This window comes from Protomyctophum bolini (genome assembly GCF_963924005.1).
Source record: "Protomyctophum bolini genome assembly, chromosome: 18".
In the NCBI taxonomy this organism is placed as follows: Eukaryota; Metazoa; Chordata; class Actinopteri; order Myctophiformes; family Myctophidae; genus Protomyctophum; species Protomyctophum bolini.
Window position 1 is genome coordinate 24,941,589 of NC_137879.1, and position 26,825 is coordinate 24,968,413.

The window sequence follows — 26,825 nt, forward strand, 5'->3', positions numbered from 1 at the left end:
TTGGCAAAGTTGTGCATTTGTGCTCATGTCTTACTTTACTTTTGTTTATGGCCTTATGGTATAATATTTTATATTATATTTATATTTAGATTTGTTCATAAGATTTGATAGGCTGAAAATTATTTGTTAAACTTTTTACATTGTAATTGTCACTATCGTCACTATTTTCCTTTATGTATGTATAAGAAACTAAACTCCAAAATGTTCATTTTTCAGGAAATGGAAAAAGCATTCAGTTCAAGTGGAGTTCAATTGGTTCAATATTTATTTTAACCAACACACGTAAAGGGTGTTCAATAGCACTAGCAATACTAAACAGTAGGCTTAATAAACTGAACTCTCTTTGTCTGACAGTAAATTAGAGAGAACATTCACCATGGCTATAAGGAAGTTAAGGAACAGGGGTTCTGAGGATGAACCTGGACTGGCCCAGCTGAAGTGCTCATGGTTAAGGTGAAATCTACTATACGAAGTTCAGACCAGAGTTTGGTGACATATGCCATATGGAGTTCCCTGACGTCAGCACAAATTGCCATTGTTAAGGGCCATTCACACGGAGCACTGTAACTATAATAATGTAGTTCCAAGTCAAAGCGATGCATTGTCAGTGCAGTAACCACAGCAAGTTGTTCAGTGGTGGTGCTATTGACCAATGACCATTTGCAGACCGCGGCCATCAGAGTTTGGAAGCACTCGTTTTCAGTAAAGCAATGTCCTGCTGCCTCCTGCATTATGTGCAAATTCAAAACAGGTGGTATGCAGGTCAGTTATATCTAACAAGCACTTCCAAACGGCAACACTTAGAAAAAGAATCACCTGCAAGGACAGAAAGTAACTCATAATGTCTACAGTGGATTTTTATGAAACAAACACTTTGAGGATAGAAAGAGAATAATTAAAGCTTTTCGTACAGCTGCAATGTTGGTGATTTGATGTTGTGTAATACAATCAGATAGGACTTTTCTGTTTGGATGAATGGGCTGTCTATGGGAAGTTGCACGGGCACCTATAGGTAGCACCTTGCCATTAACTTATATGGTAAGATGGCCGTGGTCTGCATATGGTCAATTGGGGGGCAATGCCAACTCAGATTGGATTTTGTGCCCCTCCAGTCCAGATTGGCCATGTTCTTCAAGGTTCAAGGTGTTTATTGTCACACAGATGTACAGGTACAGCATTGTGATAAACTTATGTTGGGTAAGTAAAATAGTAAATAATTAAATAACAATACTAAGTATAAAAGTTTTAAAACGTATAGAGTTTTAGAACTCAGATCAGTATACAAGGCCGTAATACCACGGAATGTTCAATGTTCATTTAGGCTTGTTAAGCAGTCTTACAGCCTGGGGGAGAAAACTGTTCTTCAGTCTGCTTGTGTTGGCTTTGATACTCTGGTACCTCTCCCCCGAGGGCAGCAGCCTGAAAAAAACTGTATGGGGTTGTGTGGGGTCCTTAATGATCCTCAGGGACTTCCTGAGGCATCGCTGAGTGTATCATGATTATTAAAACATACATTTTCAAATTAATAATATTATTTGAGTGCTCAACATAATTGTATTTGTTTGTTGTGATGCATTTTTCAACACATCACTGTGTTTATTGCAGCGACATGTTGGTCATTGGGAAATTCGGGACAACTCCTGAATGGCCGGTCCAGTCCAGGCCAGCCACCAGCCGTTGTTTTCTTTTTGTTTGTTTTTATTATTCAACTCGACTATTTAATGAATTAAGATACACAATTATCTTTTATTTTTAAGATTTTTTTTTGGCTTTTCTGCCTTTATTGATAGTATCAAGTGAAGATAGACAGGAAAGGGGGAGAGAGAAGGGGAGAGACACGCAGCAAGGTCGTCATGAACGGGACTCGAACACGCGACGCGCTGTCAGGCCAAGAACCAATAGTGGGCCTATGTGGCATGCGCTGCCCTGGACCACTAGGCCACCAGGTGCCCCACACAATTATCTTTTAACAAGGTAGCAGCCTATAATCATGTTGCTTTGTGACATGTTACAATTTAAACTTAAAGCAACGTGCACAGCAGCCTGGCACTGCTGGCTGTGGCTTTTTGATTGATTGATTGAAATAGTTATTAACAGTTTGCAGAATTACAGTACATTTCAAGCACAAACTCAATACAAAGACTGTTAACTGTGAGTGGACGACCCAATTAAGCATTACACTTGTTTACAACAGGGTCCACCTTGTTCAATTCATCAAAACATTTAGAGACGTAGGCTACAAATAGACACTTCTATATAGTTAAAGAACAGGACAGGAATTCATCATAAAGGAAGCAAAAATGGAAAAGAAACATAGCCTACAGTGAGGGGAAAGGGCGGTGGTGGGGGGGAATGGGGATTCAGCCTGTGTGACTGTCGTGTCACACACACAGTATAGCCACAGCCGGAGGCAGACTCAAGGAGACTAATCAGCTCTACTGCGTTCAGCTGTGGCCCACTGCGTCTGCTTCGTAGTAGGCATACTATAGTACTACTGTGGTGTCGGCCGTGTTGTGCAGCCTTAACATGCAGAGACAGAGAGTCAAGACCCCCTATACGCGAGACAGACACAGCACGGCACCATCGGCACGCACAGCTGACCTGAGAATGACCTGGGCTGGCCTGCCTGGGTCAGGGCACGGGGGCCCTGAGGGAGGGGGCAGAAGGGGTAGCAGCCGAGAGCAGGAGAAATACAGTTTCCCAGGAATCCCTGCACGTCGAAGCTGAGACACAATGACAGGTAGGCACGGTGGAAACTTAAAAGCACGTTCAAAATGGCTAAATACTAGCAGGCGATGCATTTGGTAACACATTATAATGAGGATAAATACTTTGTAGTCCAACTCCTTATAATGCATGACTGAATGCACAATGATTCTTGTTGCTTGTAAATTGTTCATCAGCAAATTATCAATAGCAAGTCACTTTGTCACTATATGAGATGACTTGACTTTGTTAATTACAGTAGATCACATTACACTTAATGTAAGCAGTTAAGGGATCTGGGATGTGTATATTCAGTTACTTAATATTTGAATAAAGTAGCTGTATGTATTCCTAATAACAAAACCACTCCAAGTAGAGAGAGAGTGTGTGTGTGTGTGTGTGTGTGTGTGTGTGTGTGTGAGAGAGAGAGATCGGTTTATAATAAATTAATTTTAGCATAATAATTATTATTAGCAACAGCAGCTCAAAAAGACACTGGACGTGTACTGGTTGACCACAGTCATGGTGGTGGGGACGAGCACAAAAGGGACAGTACTAGTAGATTTGCGGATCTGTGTTTGAAGTTGATTGGTTGGACGGTGACACGGTTCTTGAGAATAGAATAGATACCATGCAGACACACACAATCAGATCTCTGTATTCACCAGGCCATGTCCCTTTTATGCCCATATATGGTTATCTGATTTGACCATGATGACACACTGAGGTTAGAAAACACACTCCATATTTGGGGTGCAGCTGTGTTGTCTTAGTGACATGGCCGGGGTTTGTTTATGGTTATATTGTCTTAGTGACGGCTGTGGTTTGTTTATGGTTATGTCAGAGAGACTTGGCTGTGGTCCGCCCGCCAGCCCACCCCTCCCATTAGCCAATTTTAATATATAGGATTATTATTATTATTATTATACACCTGGGCTGGAACTACAGCATTAAGGTGTGGCACACTGGACACGTTTTTTGGAAAACCGATGGAAAAACGCAGCTAAAAATCTGAAAACGTGTCCAGTGTGCAGTGACCTTTATGGCAAGGTGCAATGCTAAATATTATTCTATTACGACATTGCTGCTGTCAAACTAAAGAAGCAAAACACAAGGATGGCAGGCGATTTTATTTTCAAGCAGGATCTTTTACACAGATCAAAGACATGGTCATTCAGTTGGAAGCGTTTGAGCAAACGGAGGTAAAATATAAAGACACATAGTCACTTATGTAAGTAGCTTTCAATGAAAACATATAAAAGTTAAAAAATACAAATTACTGTATAGGTAACAAATGTTTACTAACATAAATATACAGACTAACACAATTGTTTTAACTATAGTGAAAGTAAATTAATATCAGATGCTTCTAACATAAAATACAACAGCTGCACCAACATGCAAATGATCTGAACAATGTGTTGTACTGCACAAGTATCAGCCAGGATTACTTTTATACAAGAATCACAGTTACCTTGAAAGCCTGACTAAAGCTGTGCATAAATACAATCGTGCTTTCCTGATGAGTCATACATTACTTGACAGAACAACAGTTCAAAAGCCTAACATTGAAATTCCTTTAAGAAAATAAATCGTTTTCAATAAATCGTTTTCAGGTCAGGACAGACTTGCAGGACATATCGTACAAAACATTTAACAGTGCATAGCAAACTATTAATGTGCATTCTAAACGATACGTCCTCAAATATAAAATACAATATAGCTACAGTACAGGTGCATTGTGGTTCATCAAGTTATCATGACAGCCAGGAGGAGCAATTTTTAGGTACGTTTTTCTTTCATTTAGCAGCCGTCCACTTATTACGCGCAGGGTTATGTTAAAAGCACTCTAATCGTCTACTAGGAAGTGTAGAACCATTACTCTATCAAAAGCTCACAAAGCAGCTTTTTTTACACAAAAAGGTACAAACATGAGGAGAGGTCACACAGCTCGTCGTAACCACAATTTTTTTTTTAATAGGAAACGTTTCAGCGTTTCAACCATACACAGAGGTCGAAACATTGGCGCAACGTGGCTACGAGCTGTGTGACCTCTCTTAAAAGGAGAATTCCAGGGTAGTTGTTTTCTTACCGTACAATGACGATAATATATCTATTAAGTGTGCGCACCGATTCAATTGCTTATTTAGATCATTCAACAATTTATTATATATCTGTTGTCCATGATGTTGGAAATAAGTCCGCAGAGTGTTGTAACAAATTGGCTTCCGCCTACAGCAAGAGGCCGATAGAACCCGCCTAAATGCTTAAAGGTAATTATTGTAATTATTGTAGGTAATTATTGTTCTTTTTTCCGCCCCTACCAGTGGTTCATGAATACATTATCAGAATTTGGTAATAAAAGACGTACTCCAAAATTCTCCTTTATTGTTGATACCTTTGCACCGTGGTCGGCAGCTCAGCACTACTGGTGTGCTCCGTTCCAGCCTGTTTTGTTATACAAAAAGGTACACCTTTCACACCTTTTGGTGTGAAAGAAAAGCTGTTGATTTCTCTCCAAAGTGAGAGAACAGGAGAACAGAACATTGGAAACATATTTACGATGTACCACCCATACATTCAATTAAACCGAGATAATTTATGGTCTGGCATTCACAAAGTGTCTCAGACAGTACTGTGCTGATAATATCATTTTACTAGAACAATGGATGTTACCATGAATATCGCCACAACTGGCAAGCTGATTCTAGATCAGCACTCGAGACTCTAAAATGCTTAAGATACAGGCTGTGGTATATGTCAGGAGGAAGTAAGAGTGTGACTGGTGTAATAGTATAGTACTGTACGTATTTGTTTTGTGACTGAAAAGCCAACCTATGGGGTATTCAACCACATTTTCTCATTACTGTATAGTGAATTACAACGATACTACTCACATTCATTGCATTCTGTGCATCTCAGTCCAACAGCAATTCCAATCAACCAGCTTCGATCTACATGAAATGGCTTGTTGCAGTAATCAAATATATTCAGATAGTTACTTTATAGTTTATATAATCATTGTAATAAATGTATGTGATGGCAAATTTAACAAATCACACCTGGACTGAGTCAGTCTAATTACACTCAATCGCGCACCCACCCTCCAATCACTTTTACACTGGTAATATACAAGTGAGAGGCAATGTTGGGAGAAAACATTATCTCAATCCATCTTTTATAGGAGCCTAAGGGAAGGAAACACTGGTCTGAATATTTTCCTTGTGCAGTGATTTACTGACTTATTGACTGTGGACACTGCTCTAACCAGCACCGAAAAGTATAGCACTGTTGCACAAGGGCCAATCACTATTCATCTAGTCTTACTATGGCATGTTTGGAGAGTGGCTACTCAATGCTTAGTGCTTACGATAGGACATTCCAACATGTTTACCACAAAGTAACTGTAACGTTATCACATCTTGACAAAGAATCTAAGAAAAACACCAAATCTATATTAGGCAAAGGCCTAACATAGCTGATCTATAAACTTGATAGATTTTTGGCCAATTCGCGCCTATTGTGATATGCCCAGAAAAGGGGACACTAGGGTTGATTCATGTAGTACCCAGTGCATGTACAGTATGTAAGTAACCAGAGGTGATAATGTTAGTCTTTGCTTTGGTTGCCACTCTGACATGGTGGCATGATCCATAACCATTTGTTATCTCTCCAAACATTCCTTGGCACTGGCAGGCCTCTATTGTGTAAATACACAGTAATACCGTATGACTAATATATTTGCTATAGACTACCTGGTCTCTGTCTATGTTGGTCTGCGTGTGTGCGTGTGTGCGTGTGTGTGTGTGTGTGTGTGTGTGTGTGTGTGTGTGCGTGTGTGCGTGTGTGCGTGTGTGTGTGTGTGTGAGAGAGTTATCTTGGCACTTTGGTTGACGAGGGCAGGGTGAAGATGGGGATAAACAGCCTCTTGGTGTTGGCTAGATGGTTAACCAAGTTTTCTTTTTTTTACCATGCCGGTGGAGAAGACAGTCTGGGGCTTCTGGGGTTGTCTGTGGCCTGGGTCTCGTTGAGGGCTCTCTGCACAACACATACGGTACATTTTACATTTTACAATATTATTATTATTTATTGTAGCCAATTATGTTTTACCCCCACTTCCCCCCCAATTTACTCCTTATGCCAGGGTACTGTTTTGCTCTGAATAAATGTATCAAATAAAAGCCTTAATCGTTCTGATGAAGCAATATGATAGGCCGAGTGTCAGTGTTGTGTTATTTGCTATAACATCACGGCAACAGTTTGTTAGCAATGTATATAGTTATTTATATAGCTGAATTATCTCAAACCTTGATATTTCAGTGTTTAATTCACAATTCATTTATTATACGAAAAAGTATAAAACTTATGTGAGGTGGAAGTTTTGTGGCCTACTGGCAGTAAGCAGAATAAATTTGCTCTAGACACACAGACAGACAGACAGACAGTAAGACAGACAGACCTCTTATAGTTGGCTAGGCTCGTAGCCATCTAGATTGATAGATCCTCTTATAGTTGGCTAGGCTCGTAGCCATCTAGATTGATAGATCCTCTTATAGTTGGCTAGGCTCGTAGCCATCTAGATTGATAGATCCTCTTATAGTTGGCTAGGCTCGTAGCCATCTAGATTGATAGATCCTCTTATAGTTGGCTAGGCTCGTAGCCATCTAGATTGATAGATCCTCTTATAGTTGGCTAGGCTCGTAGCCATCTAGATTGCTCGGCTGCATATTGTGCCTGCAGTAATAGCTGTGATGGCATTTACCACCCCCCTATTGCTTAAATAATTATGTCATTTCAATTGATTAATATTAAGTCTAATTATGAAACACTTGCTTTTGTCAATCAACATCAACAATCAATCCAATCCAAACCACATCATTGTATTTTGCTCACCTCAAATTTAGACATAAACTCGGCAAAGATGCCAAAGAAGGTCTCTGTGCTGGTGACTTTGCTGTCCTCGCCGAAGTAGGAGGCCACCTTGGAGAATTCGTCCATGGCCCGGGTCTGTAGGGACCCCAGAGACTGGACAGCAGGGTGGCTGTTTTCTAGGAAACTCTGCCACAGTAGGGGTCAAGGGTCAAACATCAATGTTGTAGTCATGGAGGGAAGTAAAAAAAACGGATCAAACCTCCCTAAACCATGCACCATAGCACCATAGCATTATACATATTTCAACCTGATAGTAGCAACTTTGTTGTATAAAAATGTGCTTTATAAATAAAGTGGATTGGATTGGATTGGAGCCATGATGAGGGCTAGTTTGGGTGTAAGGATACACTCATGACAGAGGTGAAGTGGTCCTCAGGTTTGGCAGGTATCTTCAGACAAGCTGCTCTGATGTCCTCGACGGTGGACTGAATGTCACTCAGCTCTGCAGTAATGGCTTTCTGGTTCACTGGATGAAACGGTCATAGTTTACAAACATGCTTTAATCCGTCGCTAAATGTGCTCCGCTGCTATAAATCGCTGGGCGCTATGATTTAATGGATTAAATAACCCTGGGCGTTCGGGGTGTACTGTTAACACCAACATACTAAATGAGACAACATACTACTACACACAACCATTATGTAGGTTATTACCTTATTGGACCATTATTATCTAAATACATTTTTATCCCAAGAATTTGCAACCCATATTTTTGTTAGTTGCAGTCCTGGGAGAAGAATAAACTAAGTGAACATAATCTCTAGATGATAGCTGTGAGAGTGATGCTAATTTCCTGCACTAATTGCTAACAGTTTGTAGGGCAATGGAAGTGGGAATACAGTAGTAATGGAATACAGTAGTAATGCCCATTGCCCATAATAGGGAGCAGTTCAGTCGTAATAAGAACTGCCCTTTCACATGCCGTTTCATTCTGCTATCAGTTAAAAATATCAAATTATTATTATTATGTTACCTTTGGCTGCCAGAGGCACTGTTGTAAGGTCTCTTGCAAAGTTGAGCAGCTCGGGAAAATGTTGGCATAGAGATTTGGCCAGGATGTGAAGAAAAGTCGATTTCCCATCTACTGTTTTGGTCGTGCTCAGCTGTATGAAAGAAGCGAACAGTCAGGTGTGACCAAACAGACAGAAATGAAGTTGTTTCCGAAAATACTGATCTGGCATACCTCAGTTAGGAAGTTGATTTTAAAACCAGTGGTCCTGCTGCTGCACTTGGGCTGGCCATTGTTAAGGTAATTCCCCATGGCCAAGACAAACTGTAGAGCAAGGAGGCAATAACTTTAACCCCAAGCTACTACATCATTTTGTCAAATATTTTAAGAATGTGTTCAGTGTCCATTAAATTAGACCATGATAAGAAAGAATGAACCAATCTACATTTAAATTGAATTCCCATTTACTAAAGGGGAATACCACTCATTTTCAACATTGAACTATGTCATTAATATACTGTAGAGTTGTTGGAAATAATACTATTTAGCCTTAAACTGGAGGTCTAGCACTTGGGGTCATGTGATCAGTGACATCACAAAGGTATATTCCATATAGACATAGAAAGGGCCTCTTCCGGCTCTGGGGCGAATGCTCTCAAGGGATGGCAAGCTTCCGCGTTGGTGCTTCACAGAAGCTTCCACGTGCGTCATAGAGCAAATGTTCGGGTCTGACAAGTCCCAGAAAAGATGCGCTGTGATTGGCTAGTAGTCCCTTGAGTGGCATCGTGGCGTAGCGTGCCTTCCGCACCCCCCTTGCGCAACCCTAATCCTAACCCAGAGTGTAAATTGTTCCGCCCTCCCGTCAACACACATGTGGCTCCAACAAACTGCTCCTATATACAGGTTAAATTAGTTTTTGTTTGTTTTTAGTTCAATGTTTGTTTTACAAACGCCATCGACAATGAAGGGAACATTTACGTCATCTGGTCCCTAACACAAACATTAAATGCCATTAACAATAAAGAGAATTTAATGTTTGTGTTGGCACCATCAACTTTACATCACCTAATCAACATGAGTTAGACTTTAATATATTAGCGGCCCTCACTTCACACAGGTGTGATTTCTTTATATCTATGGTGTTGTATACTGCAGGCCAAAAAGTACACCTTCGTGATGATGTCACTGATCACATGACCCCAAGTTCTAGACCCCCAGTTCTAGGCTAAACAGAAGGGGGGAATTTATTTTATTATTTCCATACAACAACTCAAAGGTACATTAATGACAATGATGTTTCCTAATAAAATGTGATTGACTGTACCTCAAGGATTTTGGCCAGTTTCTTGCTGCTCCTCAGCTCCATGGAGGCCTTGTAGATGTAATCATATGCTACCTTCATCTCCTCGGCCCTCTCCTGCAGGGTCGTCTTAAAATACAGACTCCTCAGTCGAGTCTTATACTCGGGCACCATCAGCATCTGACAGAAAGAAAATAAAGAATAATTATATTCAGGCTGCTACAGTACGTGGCCTTCAAATCTAGTCAAATCTAGCCCTACAATACACCATAAATAAATACTGAAACCAGATATAATCATTAGGGAAGGTGTATGCATGTACTGTACTATGTAAACCCTTTCAGTTGCAAAAATAGAGAAAACTTTTTTGTTTTTTTGGGATCCCCCAAAATAACCTGTGGGTCGCGACCCACGGGTTGAGAACCCCTGACTTACACCACCTTTAAATGTATTTTGTGATACTGTAAGTGTATGATCAGATTACTTTTTTTGGAGGGTAAATGCTGAACTACGTTGTTCAGCATTGTTCAGGCTCCCATGTAGCCTGTTGTGTAGCAACCAGAAGGAAACAAAAGCCATCCTGACAGATGCAACAGAGCAGCGGACCAGTGGCGCAATGGATAACGCGTCTGCCTACGGAGCAGAAGATTCCAGGTTCGAGTCCTGGCTGGTTCGAAGTTTTTCGCTATGGGAAAGAATCTAAGCAATTTCATCCATTGACCATTTGAAGTGTTATAAACACACTGCTTTAACACTGCTGTAGTGCCCCGTATGTGTGTAATTAACGCAGTCTCGCTTTAATGTTGAGTTTAACAATGTTAAACTCACTTTGCCTGTGACTTTGCCACTCAATTTGCCATTCACTTTATGCATGCACAATGCACATACCCTCTATTGTTAGATAAGATTATTTTCCCCACAATTCCATGCTCATGCTGTATTGATTATGGTAGGCAACCATTGATCAAAGTAACACTTTTTTCTACATTCTAATTGTGTAGACATTGTTAAACATCTGCATTACTTAATTTACACGATAAGTAAGTAAGTCAGAGAAGCTTATTGTCGGTATCAGCCAATTGAACTCTTGAGAGAGAGCGTACAATGAAACCAAATGGACCCGTAATGGTCCATTTGTTTTCATTTTACACTCAAGACTTAAATATCTAATAAGGGTCCATTTGGTTAATATCAAACTCTCCCATCATTTAGCTGGGGACCACTGGTCAAGGACCACTGGTTGAAAAGCACTGCCGTAGTGGCAGCTTTATACCTGGAAGATGAACTGGTCGGGGTCGCTGAGTCTGGCCGGGTCCTGGTCAAAGTCCTCGTACTGCTTGACCTCGTCGTCGTTGGGCGCGTAGAGCAGCAGCTGTTTGATGTGCGCCGGCTCCAGCCTCTCCGTGGTCATGTTCATCAGAACCTGGCACAGCTCCTCTGGGGACAGCTTCAGGTGCGCTATCAGAATGGCTGGGGTGTGGAGGGTGGGTTGCAGGGGTGGTATGGGAGTGTTTGTGTGTGTGCACTGTGCACTTGCCTCGAAAATACAGATATTCATATTGGTAGTCATAATTTCAGTATTCAGATGCGCTTTTCTCGCTCTCTCACCCCAACCCGCCCCCTTATCTCTGTACAGCACATGCAAAAGCTGTTGCACACTGTACGTGGAACTGCATAGGTGGGAAGGATAGCTGCTTTCAATCCACTGTTAATAAGTGATACGGTGTGTGTGTGTGTGTGTGTGTGTGTGATACGGTGATAAGATGTTGGCTCATGGAGCTGTCGCCTCGAGTCCATTGTTTCTGTGACCCGCTCACATTTTTTCACTGCACTGTACACTATACCGTATACAGTAAATACACTACCACTACTAGATAGTTATTTTAACATCATACAACCAACATGGTTTCTCGGCTTCCATTTAACAGGCATTTTGGTTAGGGGAACTCAAACTTACACTGGACTCTTTTTAGGCTGCCTTGAAAAAACACATATTCTCTCAAGCTTATGGCAAATAGTTGTTTTGTTTGATTGTTTGTTGGTTCATAGTTTTTTATGTAGTTCATTGTTTTCGATGTAAAGTGTCCTTGGGTTCATGAAAGGCGATATATAAATTCAAGCTAGAGATTGTTATATTCTTCAGAATAACATTATTAATTAGGTTAGTAAGAAGATATAAGCGAAAGGATAAAGCGTGTAGGTGTTTGACAGCTTTGGGCTTGAGGCAGTTTTGATGATAATACTGTATATGTATGTATTACATGGCCATGCGTACTGTATCTGTGTGTGCACACGTGCCTGTGCCCGTGTGGCGCATGTGTGTGGGTGGGTGCATGTCTGTAACGGAATAGTGTGTGCTTGTGTACATGTGGGTGTTTTATTATTTATGCAGTGCTTGGGATGCTACGGTTTCTCTCTCTGTTTGATCTCCAACGATAATGAATTGCCTCCATGAATCTCGGCGTGAAGTTGCCTCTGTATCATACTTACAGGCGTTGTAGGCCTTCTTGTGTGAGAGAATCTCCACCACGTCTTTCTTTTTAAAGTTCTCGGGCAGGAAGGCTGGCTCTGAGGGTGAAACTGATACGTTGAATGAACAGTGTAAGAATATGTTCTCCAGGCACCGGGGGATGGACACTAAACAGACTGGCTACAAATAACAGCTGGCTGATACTGTAATAGAAGTATGTCACAGAATGTTTGGAGAGAGATATTTTATTAAATAATTTTCTCCCAGACAAAACAAAGAAAATGCCTCATTTCGGCACAATGTGCGGGTTGGGGAAATTATACTGTAATATGGAGAAACGGCTCAGGGAGAACCAGGTGGTGACATTATACAGTTTAGCTATGTTTTTAATTTCTGCTCCAACACTTCCATAACACACTTCTGTTTCAAAGGTATCCAATAAGAGAGCTCTGGGTTTCTCTGCAAAAGCACTATGGGTCTACAAAAATGCTGAGGAAAGAAAAGAAACGAAAAACCAGAATGGTTCAGCAAAGATTTTAGGAAAAGCTTTAAAGTTGCTATTTGCTTAACAACAGAACTCTCTCATTATTGAACTGTGAGGATGTTAGAGAGGGGTGGGGAGGAGATGGTGCCTTGTGGAGAATGCATTTGATGAGGAGCTGAACAGACCGGCTCCATAGCAGCTTATGGAGCACATGGTGGAGGTGAACACTGAACATGGTAACTGTGAAGGTACAAAACAGGCAATGTCAGTAGCATCAGTATAGTCACAGCCTACAGTATCTTCAGGCAGTCATGAGCTTTCCAACACCAGAACCAGCTAATACAAAAGCTACACCATGCTATACTATATATATATTCAATGTCTTTCATTGTTCTTTAATAACTAAAACAGTAGGTCATGTTTTGTGAGACTCACAAAACATTGATTACAGCATACAATTGAAGCATACAGTTTGCTATATGTATTTCTAGCATCTGATTGAATACCTCAATGAAATACAAATACAAATGAATACAATTATATATTTTTTGATGTATGGATGACACACTGATGTGATGTATGATGTAAGAAGATGTACACTCAAGAGAACCAGACGCAAAACCTTACTTGATCTGCGCTGAGTCCCAAAGTGCAGTTCCAGGTCCAGGTATTTCACCATGTCGCTCAGTTTGTCATACTCTGAGTCTTCTCCGAGCTACGTACGTCCACCAAGAAAATAAGAAAATATTTCAAAACCACAGTTACAGCTTTTCTCAACTGAAATGTATATTTCATTAGTAACCTGGATGGATACCACAACAGATCGAACAACTCAAATCAGACAATAATAGTGAGACAGAATTTCCCATGTGGTCAAATAACACAGAAGAGTGTCAAACACTGTATTAAGCTTGGCTACTACTTGATGGTCTATATTCAAAAGAAAGTGTAAAAAAAAGAGAAGAAAAACATGCAGGTGAGACAGAGACCATCAAAATGTGGTATTCTGTGTGGACTCTACAGCCCTACCGTATCTGAAGTTTTACCCAGTCTGAAACGTAACTATTTTTGTTTCATCATTTTTATCCCACGATTTTGCAACCCATTTTTTCACCCAGTGTCAATTATCTAATGTAATCCTGGGAGCTACACTTCCTCTGCCAACTTGGACACTCAGTGTGACCTCATGCTTCCTTCTATGCATGAGGAGTCCAAGCTGCTTCTTTTCACCTGACAGGGGGGCGTTTCCCTCCCTGGACGTAGCACGCGGAAGGAACACGTTATTCCAACCAGTTCCTTTCCCCTCCAAAAAAAACATAACTATAACTGGAACTAGCGCCTGTCCCTGTTATTGTTAGCATCCGTTTGGACTATTTATAGTTAATTTTTTTCTTGTGCCATAACTGACCACTCCACTCACTTACCTGTCCCCATATGGTGCCCTCAGAGTTCTTACCTGTCCCCATATGGTGCCCTCAGAGTTCTCCACCTGTTCCCAGCGCAGTCTCTTCACACTCATGTGACTGGTGTCTGAGGCGTTAGGGGGTAGTGGGGGAGGGTCACAGGGTGGTAATGGTGGAGCAGGGGGCGGGGGTATCTTGGAAAGTCAGACAAACAACACTTATTATTATTATTAGTATTAAATATGACTATTTAATACAGTCCTGACTCCGAGTCAAGTGTGCCAGTTCACAACTTCGGTCACAATGTTTTGAAAAACGTGTCCAAAATAAGTTATGCAAGCTCCGCATCTGCCATTTTCTGAATTTTGCTCCTGTTTATTCTAAGATATCCACTCTTTTTTGGCATTGCAGTACATTAAGAACAAGTAAAATGTTATGATAAATGACACTCATTTTTGAGAACTTGGTAAATACTCCTACTCCATATCAAACATCCTGTTACCTTTTCTGACTGTAGATCTGGCTTCTCATAGGTCTTGGTGTGGGTGGGGAGAGTAGAGTGACCAGCTGGAGATCTGGAGAGTGGAGAGGAGGCAGGGAGGCCATGGCTCGGACTCTGGCCATGGTTCTGGGACTTGGCCAGGGTCAGGGATTGCGTCTGTGTCTGAGTCAGGGACTGGGCTTGTTCCTCCAGTGAGGGTGGCATGGGTCCCTGGTAGCTGTGTTGGTGGTGGAGCTGGTAGTGCCTCTGGAGAACAAGCTGGCTGGGTCTCAGCGGCTGGGGGGAGGGCTGTGGGGACGGCTGACACAGTGGCGCCGGCTGGCTGGCCTGCCTGGGCAGGCGGCTGGGCCGCGAGAGCTTGGGAGAGCGGCGGGAAGACAGGGTCTGCGAGTGGGATGCGGGCGGAATGATGGTGTTCCCCATGGCAGCAGTGGTTCTGCGAAACCGCGTATCAAACTCCGGGAGGACTTTGTGCAGGGGAAGCCGGCTGGAGAGGAAGGCCCTCATAGGGGGCGGAGGCGGCGGGATAATGGGGTGCTGTGGCTGGAAAGTGGTCCGTGTGCGCGGCATGTTCTCTGGGGAGAAGTGGATGGCCGGCAGGGCGTCAGTGAACTGGATCGGGGGAGGTATGGCGACCTGGAAGGGCGGGGGTGGCGGCGGGCTCATGTCGGGCGGAGGGGGGATGATGTGGTCGGAGTCGGAGGAGTAGCTGGCATCATCGCTGCTACTGCTCAGCTGGCGAGGCTGGAGGCTCAGCTCCTGGTCCTCATGGAAACTCATCTGGAGAGAAACGGCACAGCGTCACAGCTCTACCTCCTCCCTCCTTTACTCGTTGCATTTTTAACTTCAATACAATTTGAATTTCTTATTGTTTTGTTTTTGGCTTTTGTGCCTTTATTGATAGTTACAGTGAAGACAGACAGGAAAGAGGGAGAGAGAGAAGGGGAGAGACATGCAGCAAAGGTCGTCATGAACGGGACTCGAACACGTGACGTGCTGTCAGGCCAGAGCCTATATGTGGCATGCACCTGGACCACTAGGCCAGCGGGCGCCCCCAAATTTCTTATTGTTGATTAAACATACTGTATAATACAACAGTGCAAGACGGTACAGCGTAGTGCACGAGTGCAGTCGTAGTAGCAGCATTATATAAACAGGATGGTACTGCATTTATTATGAGGTGTCACGGTAGGCAATAATATTTGTAATACGTAATATTATTACATCAATAGGTACACGATAACACTGGAAAGAGTCTGAAAAACAGTAGCAGAAGGATATTAGGGAGATTATGCTTGTTTTGAAGTAAATTGTTGGACCGACCGTCACCAACCAAACATCAGTTCCAAGAGGTTGATGTTTTGACACTTACATCACTGGTTGAAGCAGACCACTGCAAGTCATTGTATAAATGTACAGCAATTCAGGCGCAATGAATTGATTCATTCAATCCAGGCTGATCTACAGTATACGTTTTCAATTTCTCATGTGATTATATAACTTTTTGTATACAGTATATATATTTTTTTGTTACCCATTGTTTTCACCCAGTGCCAATTGTCTATGTAATCCTGGGTGCTACACTCCCTCTGTCAACCTGGGGAGAGCAACGGACTGGCCTCATGCAGTGCATGAGGAGTCCAAGCTGCTTCTTTTCACCTGACAGGGGGGGAGTTTCCCCGGGTTGGACGTAGCACGTGGAACTAAGGAACACGTTATTCCAACCAGTTCCTTTCCCCTCCATCAGGCGCCCCGGCTGGCCAGGGGGATGTATTTCTTGCTTAAAATCTTGCAAATCGCAAGTCAAATATTACCTCTAGGTGAATTGATTATTGTAACTATTAGTAAATACTCTTTAGGATACTCTAGGATTATACAGTGTAGCCATCCCTCAGCAGCACAGTACCATGACAACACAACAACCCAGAGAAAGGCTGAATAATACTTACAGTCACAATGTCTCTCAGTCATAGCAAAGCTTCAATACAGTCACAATGTCTCTCAGTCATAGCAAAGCTTCAATACAGTCACAATGTCTCTCAGTCATAGCAAAGCTTCAATACAGTCACAATGTCTCTCAGTCATAGCAAAGCTTCAATACAGTCACAATGTCTCTCAGTCATAGCAAAGCTTCAATACAGTCACAATGTCTCTCAGTCATAGCAAAGCTTCAATACAGTCACAATGTCTCTCAGTCATAGCAAAGCTTCAATACAGTCACAATGTCTCTCAGTCATAGCAAAGCTTCAATACAGTCACAATGTCTCTCAGTCATAGCAAAGCTTCAATACAGCGCTTAATACCATTACATAACATATTGAAGGAGCACTTCACCCATGTCCAACCTTATCTTATATAGTTGGTACTCACTAACATTACAAGATTTCATGCACAATTTCCATGCACTATGCTCACTTTGGCCCCTTTTCCACCGGTTGGTTCCCAGTGGGAACCGGTTCAGTTCTTTTTGTTTTTTAGTCCATGAGCCAGAGCTCCAAAATTGAAACACTAATTATGAATTGAGTGTGCAAAACCATACCTATATTAGATTGTTATCACCATTAAACTTCCCCAATCGAGTACTTACACGAAGACAATGATTTATTGTATTACAAATTTTACATTTTTAAATATGCAAATTATGCATTATGTAGGATAATATGCAAAATAATCAAAAATATGAAAAAGGTACTACTGTGGAAGGGTTATCATGTATTAATTTACTTGTATTGATCCTATAAACAATTTAATATAGGGTATAGTTTGCCCACCAATTTTGGAGCTCTGGCTCATGGACTAAAAACCAAAAAGAACTGAACCGGTTCCCAGTGTCTCACTGTGGGCTATGGACAGCTCGGAAACCTACCAAATGACATCATCGACGGGGATTCAAAGCTAACTATAGACTTTCTCTTCCTGGAAAGTTAGCATGCTAACATAGAACAGGAAATAGAAGCCATTGTTCTTGTATTACTAATAATTATAATACAATTATAATCCCTATACCGATGTTCTCACGGGTAGGCAGGTTTCTGAACTGTCCACAGCCTTCCTCTGAGACACAGAACGCGTCCTCGTCAGAAATGGTGACATCTACTGTAGGTTGACGATGCATGTTAAGTTATCCTTTGAGTTTATCTTCAACTTGTTTATCTTACGGTGTGCATACAGTATGTGCATCAAACAAAGCTTAGGCAGTGGATGAGCAGTGTACTGCTATACACCTTATAGTTATAACTTTATGAGATATACTGTAATTATTCAGTATGATCCAAAACTACTGAATTGTTACTTACAGACACATCTCTTCTTCTGTAACCGTGACAACCCGATATCTGTTTATGTGACACAAGCGTTCATTGTAGCATACTGTACATCAGTGTTGCTCAACAGTTGCTACAGTTATAACTGATGTACAATCATTGTTTCATTCATTATTCAACAACAAATGTGCCATATACATCAACAGCCCCAATGCAATGGCTGTAAAGCTTTGAAACAAGCAGTGGTTCTCAAAGTGGGGTCCGGGGACCACCAGCTAAAAGAGTTCATATCTAAGAATATCTAAGAAACTAAAAAAGGGAGGCGGGGGCGCTCTTATCATCACACATCATAATACATCATCTCATTCCGGCCAATTAGAATTTGCGTCCTCGCCTTCGTCTTCAGTGTTTACGCAATGTTTGTGTTTACACAAACACTCAAAGCTGGCCATTCATTGTCAATGGCATTTAATGTTTGTGTTAGGACAAAGTTTGTGTTTACATGCACCCTCAAAACTGGACATAGAAGTTTGAGAAACATTCACTCACCCTAGCCAAAACCCTACAAAACTAGCATGTAAAGAAAAATCACACTTGTGTGAAGTGAGGGGCGCTCTTATCATCATACATCATAGTCATCCATCATCACATTCCGTGCTCAGCCAATCAAATCATCACATTCCGTGGTTACAAACACACAAAGCTGTGCGGGGCTGATGCCCCTCAAAAAACATACATGGACATTTCAATGATAACCGTATAGACTGAACCCCGCCTGGCCTTACTAATTAGCACACATTTTACGCCCTAAAACATCACTTAAAAAAAGCATCCCCAGACCTGTTGTTTCAGCACCACCTCGCCCTTTAGGGCTTACTGGTAAACATACTGTATACAATATATAGTATATGTATAGAAGTATAATATATTGTATGTATTTCAACGTATCATTCACTGACCCATTTGCATTACACATTAGTAATACAAATAATATGATACATAGCGTAATGAGCAAGGTGATGGTGATGACAATGGTTTTGTTCCTCACCTCTTCGTAGTCATTCTCGCCGGGTATGAAGTCGTCTACCAGCGTGACACGGTGGCCCAGCTGCTCGCTCAGTGCGTCCAGGAACTTGTCGGTGTCGCGGCTGCGCGGCGGCCGCGAGAACGTGAACAGCTTCTTGCGCCGGCTCATAGGGCTGCGCGGCACGCCCCCATCCTCCTCCTCCTCCTCGTTGTCGGAGCGCTCGGGCGAGCCGGGGACCAGGGGCGGGCTCTCCAGGGTGACGTAGGGGTTGGAGTCCACACTGCTCTGGTGGTACATTCCATACATTTGGGTGGGCAACGGGTCCTTCCATGACAGGGACAGACCTGCCTTGCTGCTCCCTGCAGAGATGGTAAGAGAGCAAGGACGAAGGGGGTGGGTTAAACATCACCATCACAGGTGTGCTAAGGTCATGAGCCGTGTTTAATGTGGTTGAGTTTAATTGGTGTCCATGGTCCCACATCATGAGTGCGCGCGTGGGTGTGTGTGTGTGTGTGTGTGTGTGTGTCATGTACAGTACGACTATGTCTCGCCGCCAGAGTACCTTTGAGTGGGGGGAGTGTGAGGGGGGACAGAGGGCGGCTGTAGCCCTCAGTCTGCTCTGGCCCCGGCCCCTCTGGGCCCGGTGAGGAGACGGCCCGCATCGGTGACACACTCTTCCGCATGTACACGTTCTCCAGCTCAGTGTACACGCCTGACATCTATGGGTGGAGGCGTGGTTAAGCTTTGGTTAGCACAGACAGCCTGCATGGCAGCACACACACGGTTTGAAGATGCTCTCGCAGACAAAATGGACTGTAAATAAGATGCGGGCAACTTCTACTTTGACAGCCACATATGTCTTTGGTTCATGATAAGGTACTATAGGAATGACCAACTGGATTATGTTAGTCACAATGTGATTTACAGTATATATTGTAGAGATGTATAGCTACTGCATGTGTATACATTTAGAATTTGAGTAGATTTGCAGTGGGTTTGATTCATCTGTCAAACAAATGACCCCTGCACTGCACCTGATCAGTCAATTGTCAATGCAATTACTAGTGTTAGGGTTAGGTAATTTAATTTCATTGATTTCTTCCACTGAGTGGGCAGGTATTTTTATCCCCCAATATGTTCATCAAAGGGGCCAAGAAAGTAGAGTAGAGCAGACCTTCAAATAAAGTGAAAACAGAGAAGCACAAACATTACATTAAGCGGCATTGCAACATTGAGTTCAGATGTTGGTTACAGGCTGGAGAAGACCAGTGTTTCACAACCCGGAGGCACAGGCCCTAAACAAGAGCAATACGGTGTTGTATTGTGTAGAAGTACAAAGAACAATACAAATAATGATATGACTTAAAGGTCAATATAGAATTGGTGGTAGGAAACCATTTCGGAACCACTGGTGTAGGTTAGCAGTAAGTGTACCCACATGTTTGAGGTCGGGGGACTCAGGAAAGGAGGTCCCATCTCCACACTGTCTCTCCTCTGGGCTCCCAGACGCGTCGACATGAATTCCTGAAGCACAACAAGGCATGATTGGGAACACATGGACAGTGAAGCCTGATTTATACTCAGTCAAACGACTGTGCCGCTTGCCGATAATAGCAGATCTACAAGCTTGTAGATCATATTATATATCGGCTATAGATCAGCTTATAAATTAAGCATGAGCATCTCTGTTCCATCTCACCACTTCCTCCAGTCATGAGGGAGGGAGGGGGTGGGATTCGTGACAGAAGAGCATGGGAGAGCAACAAACAAAGCTTAGCTGTCTCCTACAAGCAGGAGCTGGTGATGGAAAACAGGAGAAACATCGACTGTTTCTTCCTGAAATTGCCTCAGAAATAGCTGAATCCTGATGAATTACGTAGGCCTTTTAATTGTTGTGTCGCTAATGGGAAAAGCCAACTCATATGAACTCAAACTGTGGTTTAGTTGCATGGTTTGCTTTAGTTCAGAAATGACTTTTAAGGCTTCCAGCCTTTACTGAGCAAGATAAATTGTGCTGAGAAAGAAACATTTCTGCCGGAGTTCTTGGAGTTTGCTTGTATTCAAAGTTAAAGACGGGAGCTTCCCCAGTACAACCACAGCGTTCTATACCATCAGCATGTTGTACTGGAGCATATTCTCCATGCACTATCTATATTCTATAATACGCTGTAGTAGTTAGTGTAACACAATCCAACAACTGTTTTTGAAAACTCAATTTAGATTCCAATAACAATCCCCCTTTACTAGCAAATAAAACCACTTGGAATGAAAATTACTAATGACATGCAAAGTCATGCTGTTTGTTCAAAGAGCCCCTAAAGCACAACGCTTGCCTTGATTCGGTGGGTTGCTCTCATAAAAGCTATAGGTTGTTGTTGGTATTGTTGTGGTTTGTGGTTGTTGCTGTGATTATGGTTGTTGTTGTATTGTTGGTGGTGGTGGTTGTAATTTGTACCCCTTCCCAGGTGTGTTCCTATGATGCAGTCATCAGAACTCCTGTCTCGGACCATGCTGCCTCGGTGGGAGGAGCTAGACACCCTCATGGAGCTGCTCCGACGATGGTGTTCTTGACCCAGGTCAGGCTCTACTGCTGCTCAATGCACGCACACACACACACACTCATAATTATTCCACTTATGTAAATACTGTACAGTAGCTGTACTGTAGGTTCTGCATCAATGCGTAATATGAGTATTTTGCATAATTATTTTACTGTACATCTGCTGCTCCCTTGTGTCTTTGGGGAGTGTAACAAAGACGTCCTTTATTACTTATTTTGCACATGTACAGTATTTGTAACATGCATGATTGATTTAATTGCACAGCATATTGGCACTTTAGTCATGATTTTATTGAGTTCCACCCGGAGAGACAAATAAATGTTTCGGTGTGTTAATCATGAATTGCAGGTGCAATGTGGGTGATAGGTGCAATATTTGGAGTTTTATTATTGAGGTTTGATTGAATGCCTAACAATGTGTTTCAGTAAAAAATAGGGCTGGACCATGTCAGGATAGCAGAGAAAGGTTATGACGTAGAAACAATGTGTTAGAGGTATAGGGTGTCTGTGCGTCTTTCTCTCACCAGCACTCTTGAAACCCAGGAACCGTGAGATCTTGCTCTGGCAGTGTTCTTGCTCTTCGTAGGTCAGCAGCTGGTAGACGAACTGCCAGATCAGCTGTTTGGCTGGCGTGTCCAGCACAGGAAACACGTCCACTATCAGGGTGTCCACGTTCCTGTACAAACATGTAAAACATAAATGCTATGCCTGACATCCTTGTGTTTCAGAACACACAACTAAAACTAGTTCTGTGTTAGTTTGTTTATCCCCTGGTGTATTGCCTGTGTAGTGTGTATCTTATTTTGTTCCTGCATTTCCCCTGCCCTTGTTGTTGTGTTACCTATCTTGTCTCACCTGCCTTGTGATTATTAGTTACTAGACCTGTCCTGTACGTGCCCGTCGCAGTCAGCCACCCGCCTACTTGGGAACGATGCAACTTGGGAACCTAATGATATACGTTGTCAAAGCACCAGTTTTAACTGTCAGCCGGTGTCCCACATGGAGATCTGTGTACAGACAGTGTTTCTACACCTGAGCCGACAGCCGCGTTTTCTCTGTCGGCCAGCTTCTTTTCTGTTTTTTTAGACAGCAGGTGGATGGAAAAGAAGCTCCACCCACGTGGCTGACTGCCGCGACGGCCAGATTCCCGGAAAACGCTCTCCTCCACGGCAGTCAGCCGCGGGGGTGGAGCTTAATTGCCATCCACCAGCTGTCTGAAAAAACTGAAAAGAAGCTGGCCGACAGTGAAAACGTGAAAACTGGTAAGTGTGGCAACACCCTGTATGTGCCTGTGTGTGAAGACTGCAAACTGAAAAGTGTACTTGGCAATCAATTCGGCCCACTGGCAGAGCCTGAATGGTTGAGCCTCAATTGGCAGAGGCTGGAAATTGCACAGGTGGGCCAGGCCCAGGTGAAAGGAGTTGGCCTCATTAGGCCCACTGGCAGAGCCTGACCAGAGCCTTCTGTGGTGGTTCTGGAGAACCGTGGGTCCGACAGACACGATACCTGGCACTGCACTCCCTGTGGGGGTGTGGAACGTGTGTGTCGAATGTGAAGTCGGTGGGTCAAACGATTCTTGAGTTACGTGCATTACAACCGTACACACACTTACGCACGCAGACGTGGCACATTTATAGTAGGATGCGTCTCCAACAGTGTCTTGTTTAGTTCTAGCCTATCCCATAGTTCACTGTGAATACTCTATATGATACGTAGCTTGCAGAGTTAGTTCAGTCAGATATACTGTACTCGAGGGGTTTCGTGCTGTGCTCAAGGGTGCATACATAAGGGGTTAATATGCTGCATTACTATGTGGGTGTATTCAGTGTGCAAGACCCACATGTAATTTGCTGATGTGGCAGTCAGCTGACCAATTGGGCGGTATTTAAAGGTGATATAGGCAAGTTTTCAGCCAAAAATCAACATATTTATCTATCTATATTTGTGGCCTTATTCCCTCTATCTTCCCCTATATTTTGATGCTGAGCTGCTGCCCTGTAGACATACACTCTCCCTTTGTCTCCCTCTATGTGTTTGTATCTGTTTATATCCACTGTTGTTTATGTCGCGGGACGGAAGCGTCGTGTTGGGAGGAGGGTCTGTGTGGGGGGTGACGCGGAGTCTTAGCCAATTGCAGCGCGAGGCTGTGACTGTGTGTTCGACCCAGCAGTATTATAATGAAAACGCAATGCGATTTCATTGCAACTTGCAATGAAATCGCATTGGTGAAACTAAGATATGGGGATAATATTATACTTGCAATTTGCAAGTATAATATTATCCCCATATCTTAGTTTCACCATTGTTCATGTGAAATAGTATGTTTATGATGTAATATGTAAGCCTGTTGAAATTATGAGAATCGCTATGTATAGCGCATGGTTTGGTGGTCCGGCCGGCTTGAAGCTTGCATTCAACCCGTGCTCGCCAACGGTGACAAGCCGTCGCTGATCATCATAGCGATGAATAACCGTGGACAAAGTAGTTCACATGAACGATGCTGTAGTGGCTGGGGCATTTGAGGGGCAATATGTTTTATATGCACGATTACAAATGAAAGATAATTGAATTGAGAGCCAGTGAGTCTGCTCCACTACTTCCTACTTCCTCATTTGCGGGACTCGTCGTGTCAGTCTTGTGATATTGTGATTACGCTACAGTTACCCTTAAAAAAACATGTCAACTCAATGTCATTGTTGTAACTATGATATCGATAGAAATTCATAATTTTTTAATGTCATATTTAGCCATACGAGCGCAATATCCATAGCGTCCCTCCCAGCAGCAACAACAACCCCATAGCCTGAAGTGACCTGGCTCAGCCAATAGAATGACGGGGGGAGGGGGGTGGAGCTAGATTTTAATTTGTTTGGAAACACCCGTGGGCTCTGTTATTTCTGTTCCCCATGGGGGGGTTGTTATTGTATATCTATCTCCCTGCTCTTAATGTTTAATGATGGTGTTTAATTGTGCCGAGCAGGGAGAAACAATGTAGCAGAGCCGAAGGCCAAGATAAAATATTATATGCACACTTTCTTTATTCTCATTCTATATTGGTTAAATCTATTCGTGAGTTATCTGACTGAAATACAGTAACTGTTGCTGTGAGCCCTGAGTTGCTCGTTTAAAGTTGTGATGCCCTGTTGAGGGAACCCTCAGGTCTTGCAAAACACCCATTTGTGACAGTTTGTGATCAACAATGAGACCGACTTAGTTTGATGGTTCAATTTATAATTGTAACTGCTGTTTACCAGTAAATATTCATAGTAATGCATCCAGAACCAGATTGTGATCCAGATTTCAACTCTGATTATTATGACTCTAACCCTGGTTCTGATTTAGTTTGCGGTTCAGGTCCTGATTCTTGTGATGGGACTGACCTGTGTTGGAAGAAGGTCTCCAGGGACTTGCAGACAGTGTATCTCTCCTGGATGGTGAGGAGGTGGTCTAGCTGCTGGCTGAAGGTGCGTCCGTGGACTTTGATGCTGGGGGGAAGTATCTCAGCAACCCACTGGAGAGAACTAAGGGCTGGGGACCTGGACGACACACACCCAGACCATACAGCACTTTATCATCACTATCACTAACCAGGTAATACCATAAAATACACATGAAAGTTCATGTTAAATATAGTTTAAAAACAAAACAAAAATGTGTGGCCTGTGTAGCAAGACAGTACAAGCTATAACATGCAAGTAAAAGGATAATGCAGTAAGCACTTAAAATAATTAGGGAATAAACAGGCATAAAACACAATACAGAAATAAGTAGGCCTACATGAAAAACAAAATGAATCAAAGCAACATTGAAAGATATAACTCAACTCAACAATCAAAACAATTACATACAATCTTTAAAAAAAAGGATAATCTCTTTAAATGTACCTATTCCTTTGTGCTGTTTAATTTCAATGTCACCAAAATGACCACAGACCGAAACCTAAATTACCAATCAGAAATAATCCTCTATGTTTGATTCACTCACAAAACCATCAACATCGTATTGAGAGAATAACTCCTAATTTATGTTTTGTCTGCGTCATGTTCTCGTCAGCTTGTAGGTCTGCTATTTTCAGCGCACAATGCTGCCATGAAATATGAATCAGGCATATAACCACTGGAACCCCACAATTACATACAAAGTCAGTGCAAAGACGAGAAGTTGCGCGAACGGGCGCGGCATAAACGGGGCGAACCGAGCAAATATATATATATACATTGTATATTCAGGTCTGAATGCAGCTTGGAGGGTTGAAGTGGTTCACCTGGAGCGTGGCAGGGCCAGGTTAGGGGAGTCCTCGGCTTCGTTGTGGTCTGAGGAGTAATCACATGGTCCCTCCTCCACCACCAACGTGGGCATGGCTCCGCTGCCCTGCAGCATGGACACCACCTTCTCATGGGAACAGTTCCTACACCACAGGACAGAGAGGAATCAGGGACATGGGTGAAGGTATGGGGGGCAAAGAGGAGAGGGGAGCAAGTCAAAGAGATGGGGAGGGAGAGTCAATGGTATAAGCCAAGGCACACACACAAGGTGTGTGTGTGTGTGTACAGTATGTCATATATTAAAATTGCCTAACGGTTGGGTGGGGCAGTCGGTCTATGAAGTATATATCGCCCAGTCCTAGTCTATGGCATTCATGAGAACCACACGGATAAGAGGCACTGGAGTTTTGTGTTACTATAAACTAATCTATAATTATAATAATAATAATAATAATAATGGGAGAAAAGGCATATGTTCGTATATATTTGTGGGGAAAACAATATACAGTACGGCTTAAGTGGTTATACTTAACAAAAGCTCTGAATATAATGATGTACTGGACACAATGATTCAAAACTCCCAGCTACAGTACTGAGATTCCCAACAGTTGTGCAAAAGACACACCGAAAATAGAAAATGTTGCAGGCACAATACAGTGAACAGATGAAAACCTCCCACCTTTTCTACCACTGCATCGTACTCTAAAACCATGCTGTACCATCCAAGTCCTGTACTTCAGCAAAACAAATCTGGCTCTGGCCGCAGCCATGGGAACAAGCTACAGTAGTGCGCAAATCTATAATTGAGTTGTCAAGTTGGCGCGATACCAGGGAGTCAGGGACAGATAGTAAACAATGTTTCTGTGTGAAATTGAAAGAATACTGACTGTGCTTTGTGAGATGAACTCTTAATTAAAGTCTAATGTAATTTCATCTGGGGTTGCTGCTACAGTTTCTGACACTG

The 26,825-nt window shown here is 42.6% G+C and overlaps 1 protein-coding gene across 1 annotated transcript in view; it reads right to left on the reverse strand.

The window, feature by feature from the left end:
- Positions 1-3,821: 3,821 nt before the first annotated feature.
- Positions 3,822-26,825, reverse strand: part of grid2ipb (glutamate receptor, ionotropic, delta 2 (Grid2) interacting protein, b) — a gene marked incomplete at its 5' end in the record, with an annotated part of 42,959 nt that continues 19,955 nt past the window's right edge. Inside the window, 19 exons of the mRNA XM_080790057.1 lie at positions 3,822-6,744; positions 7,600-7,764; positions 7,986-8,104; positions 8,612-8,741; positions 8,822-8,911; positions 9,912-10,067; positions 11,161-11,357; positions 12,378-12,455; positions 13,469-13,556; positions 14,298-14,438; positions 14,747-15,526; positions 18,043-18,081; positions 19,058-19,395; positions 19,599-19,755; positions 20,475-20,560; positions 21,492-21,629; positions 22,121-22,272; positions 24,977-25,132; positions 25,861-26,004. Coding sequence (XP_080646183.1) covers positions 6,673-6,744; positions 7,600-7,764; positions 7,986-8,104; positions 8,612-8,741; positions 8,822-8,911; positions 9,912-10,067; positions 11,161-11,357; positions 12,378-12,455; positions 13,469-13,556; positions 14,298-14,438; positions 14,747-15,526; positions 18,043-18,081; positions 19,058-19,395; positions 19,599-19,755; positions 20,475-20,560; positions 21,492-21,629; positions 22,121-22,272; positions 24,977-25,132; positions 25,861-26,004 — 3,226 coding nt within the window. The 3' untranslated portion in view covers positions 3,822-6,672. The remainder of the gene's footprint in view (positions 6,745-7,599; positions 7,765-7,985; positions 8,105-8,611; positions 8,742-8,821; positions 8,912-9,911; positions 10,068-11,160; positions 11,358-12,377; positions 12,456-13,468; positions 13,557-14,297; positions 14,439-14,746; positions 15,527-18,042; positions 18,082-19,057; positions 19,396-19,598; positions 19,756-20,474; positions 20,561-21,491; positions 21,630-22,120; positions 22,273-24,976; positions 25,133-25,860; positions 26,005-26,825) is intronic.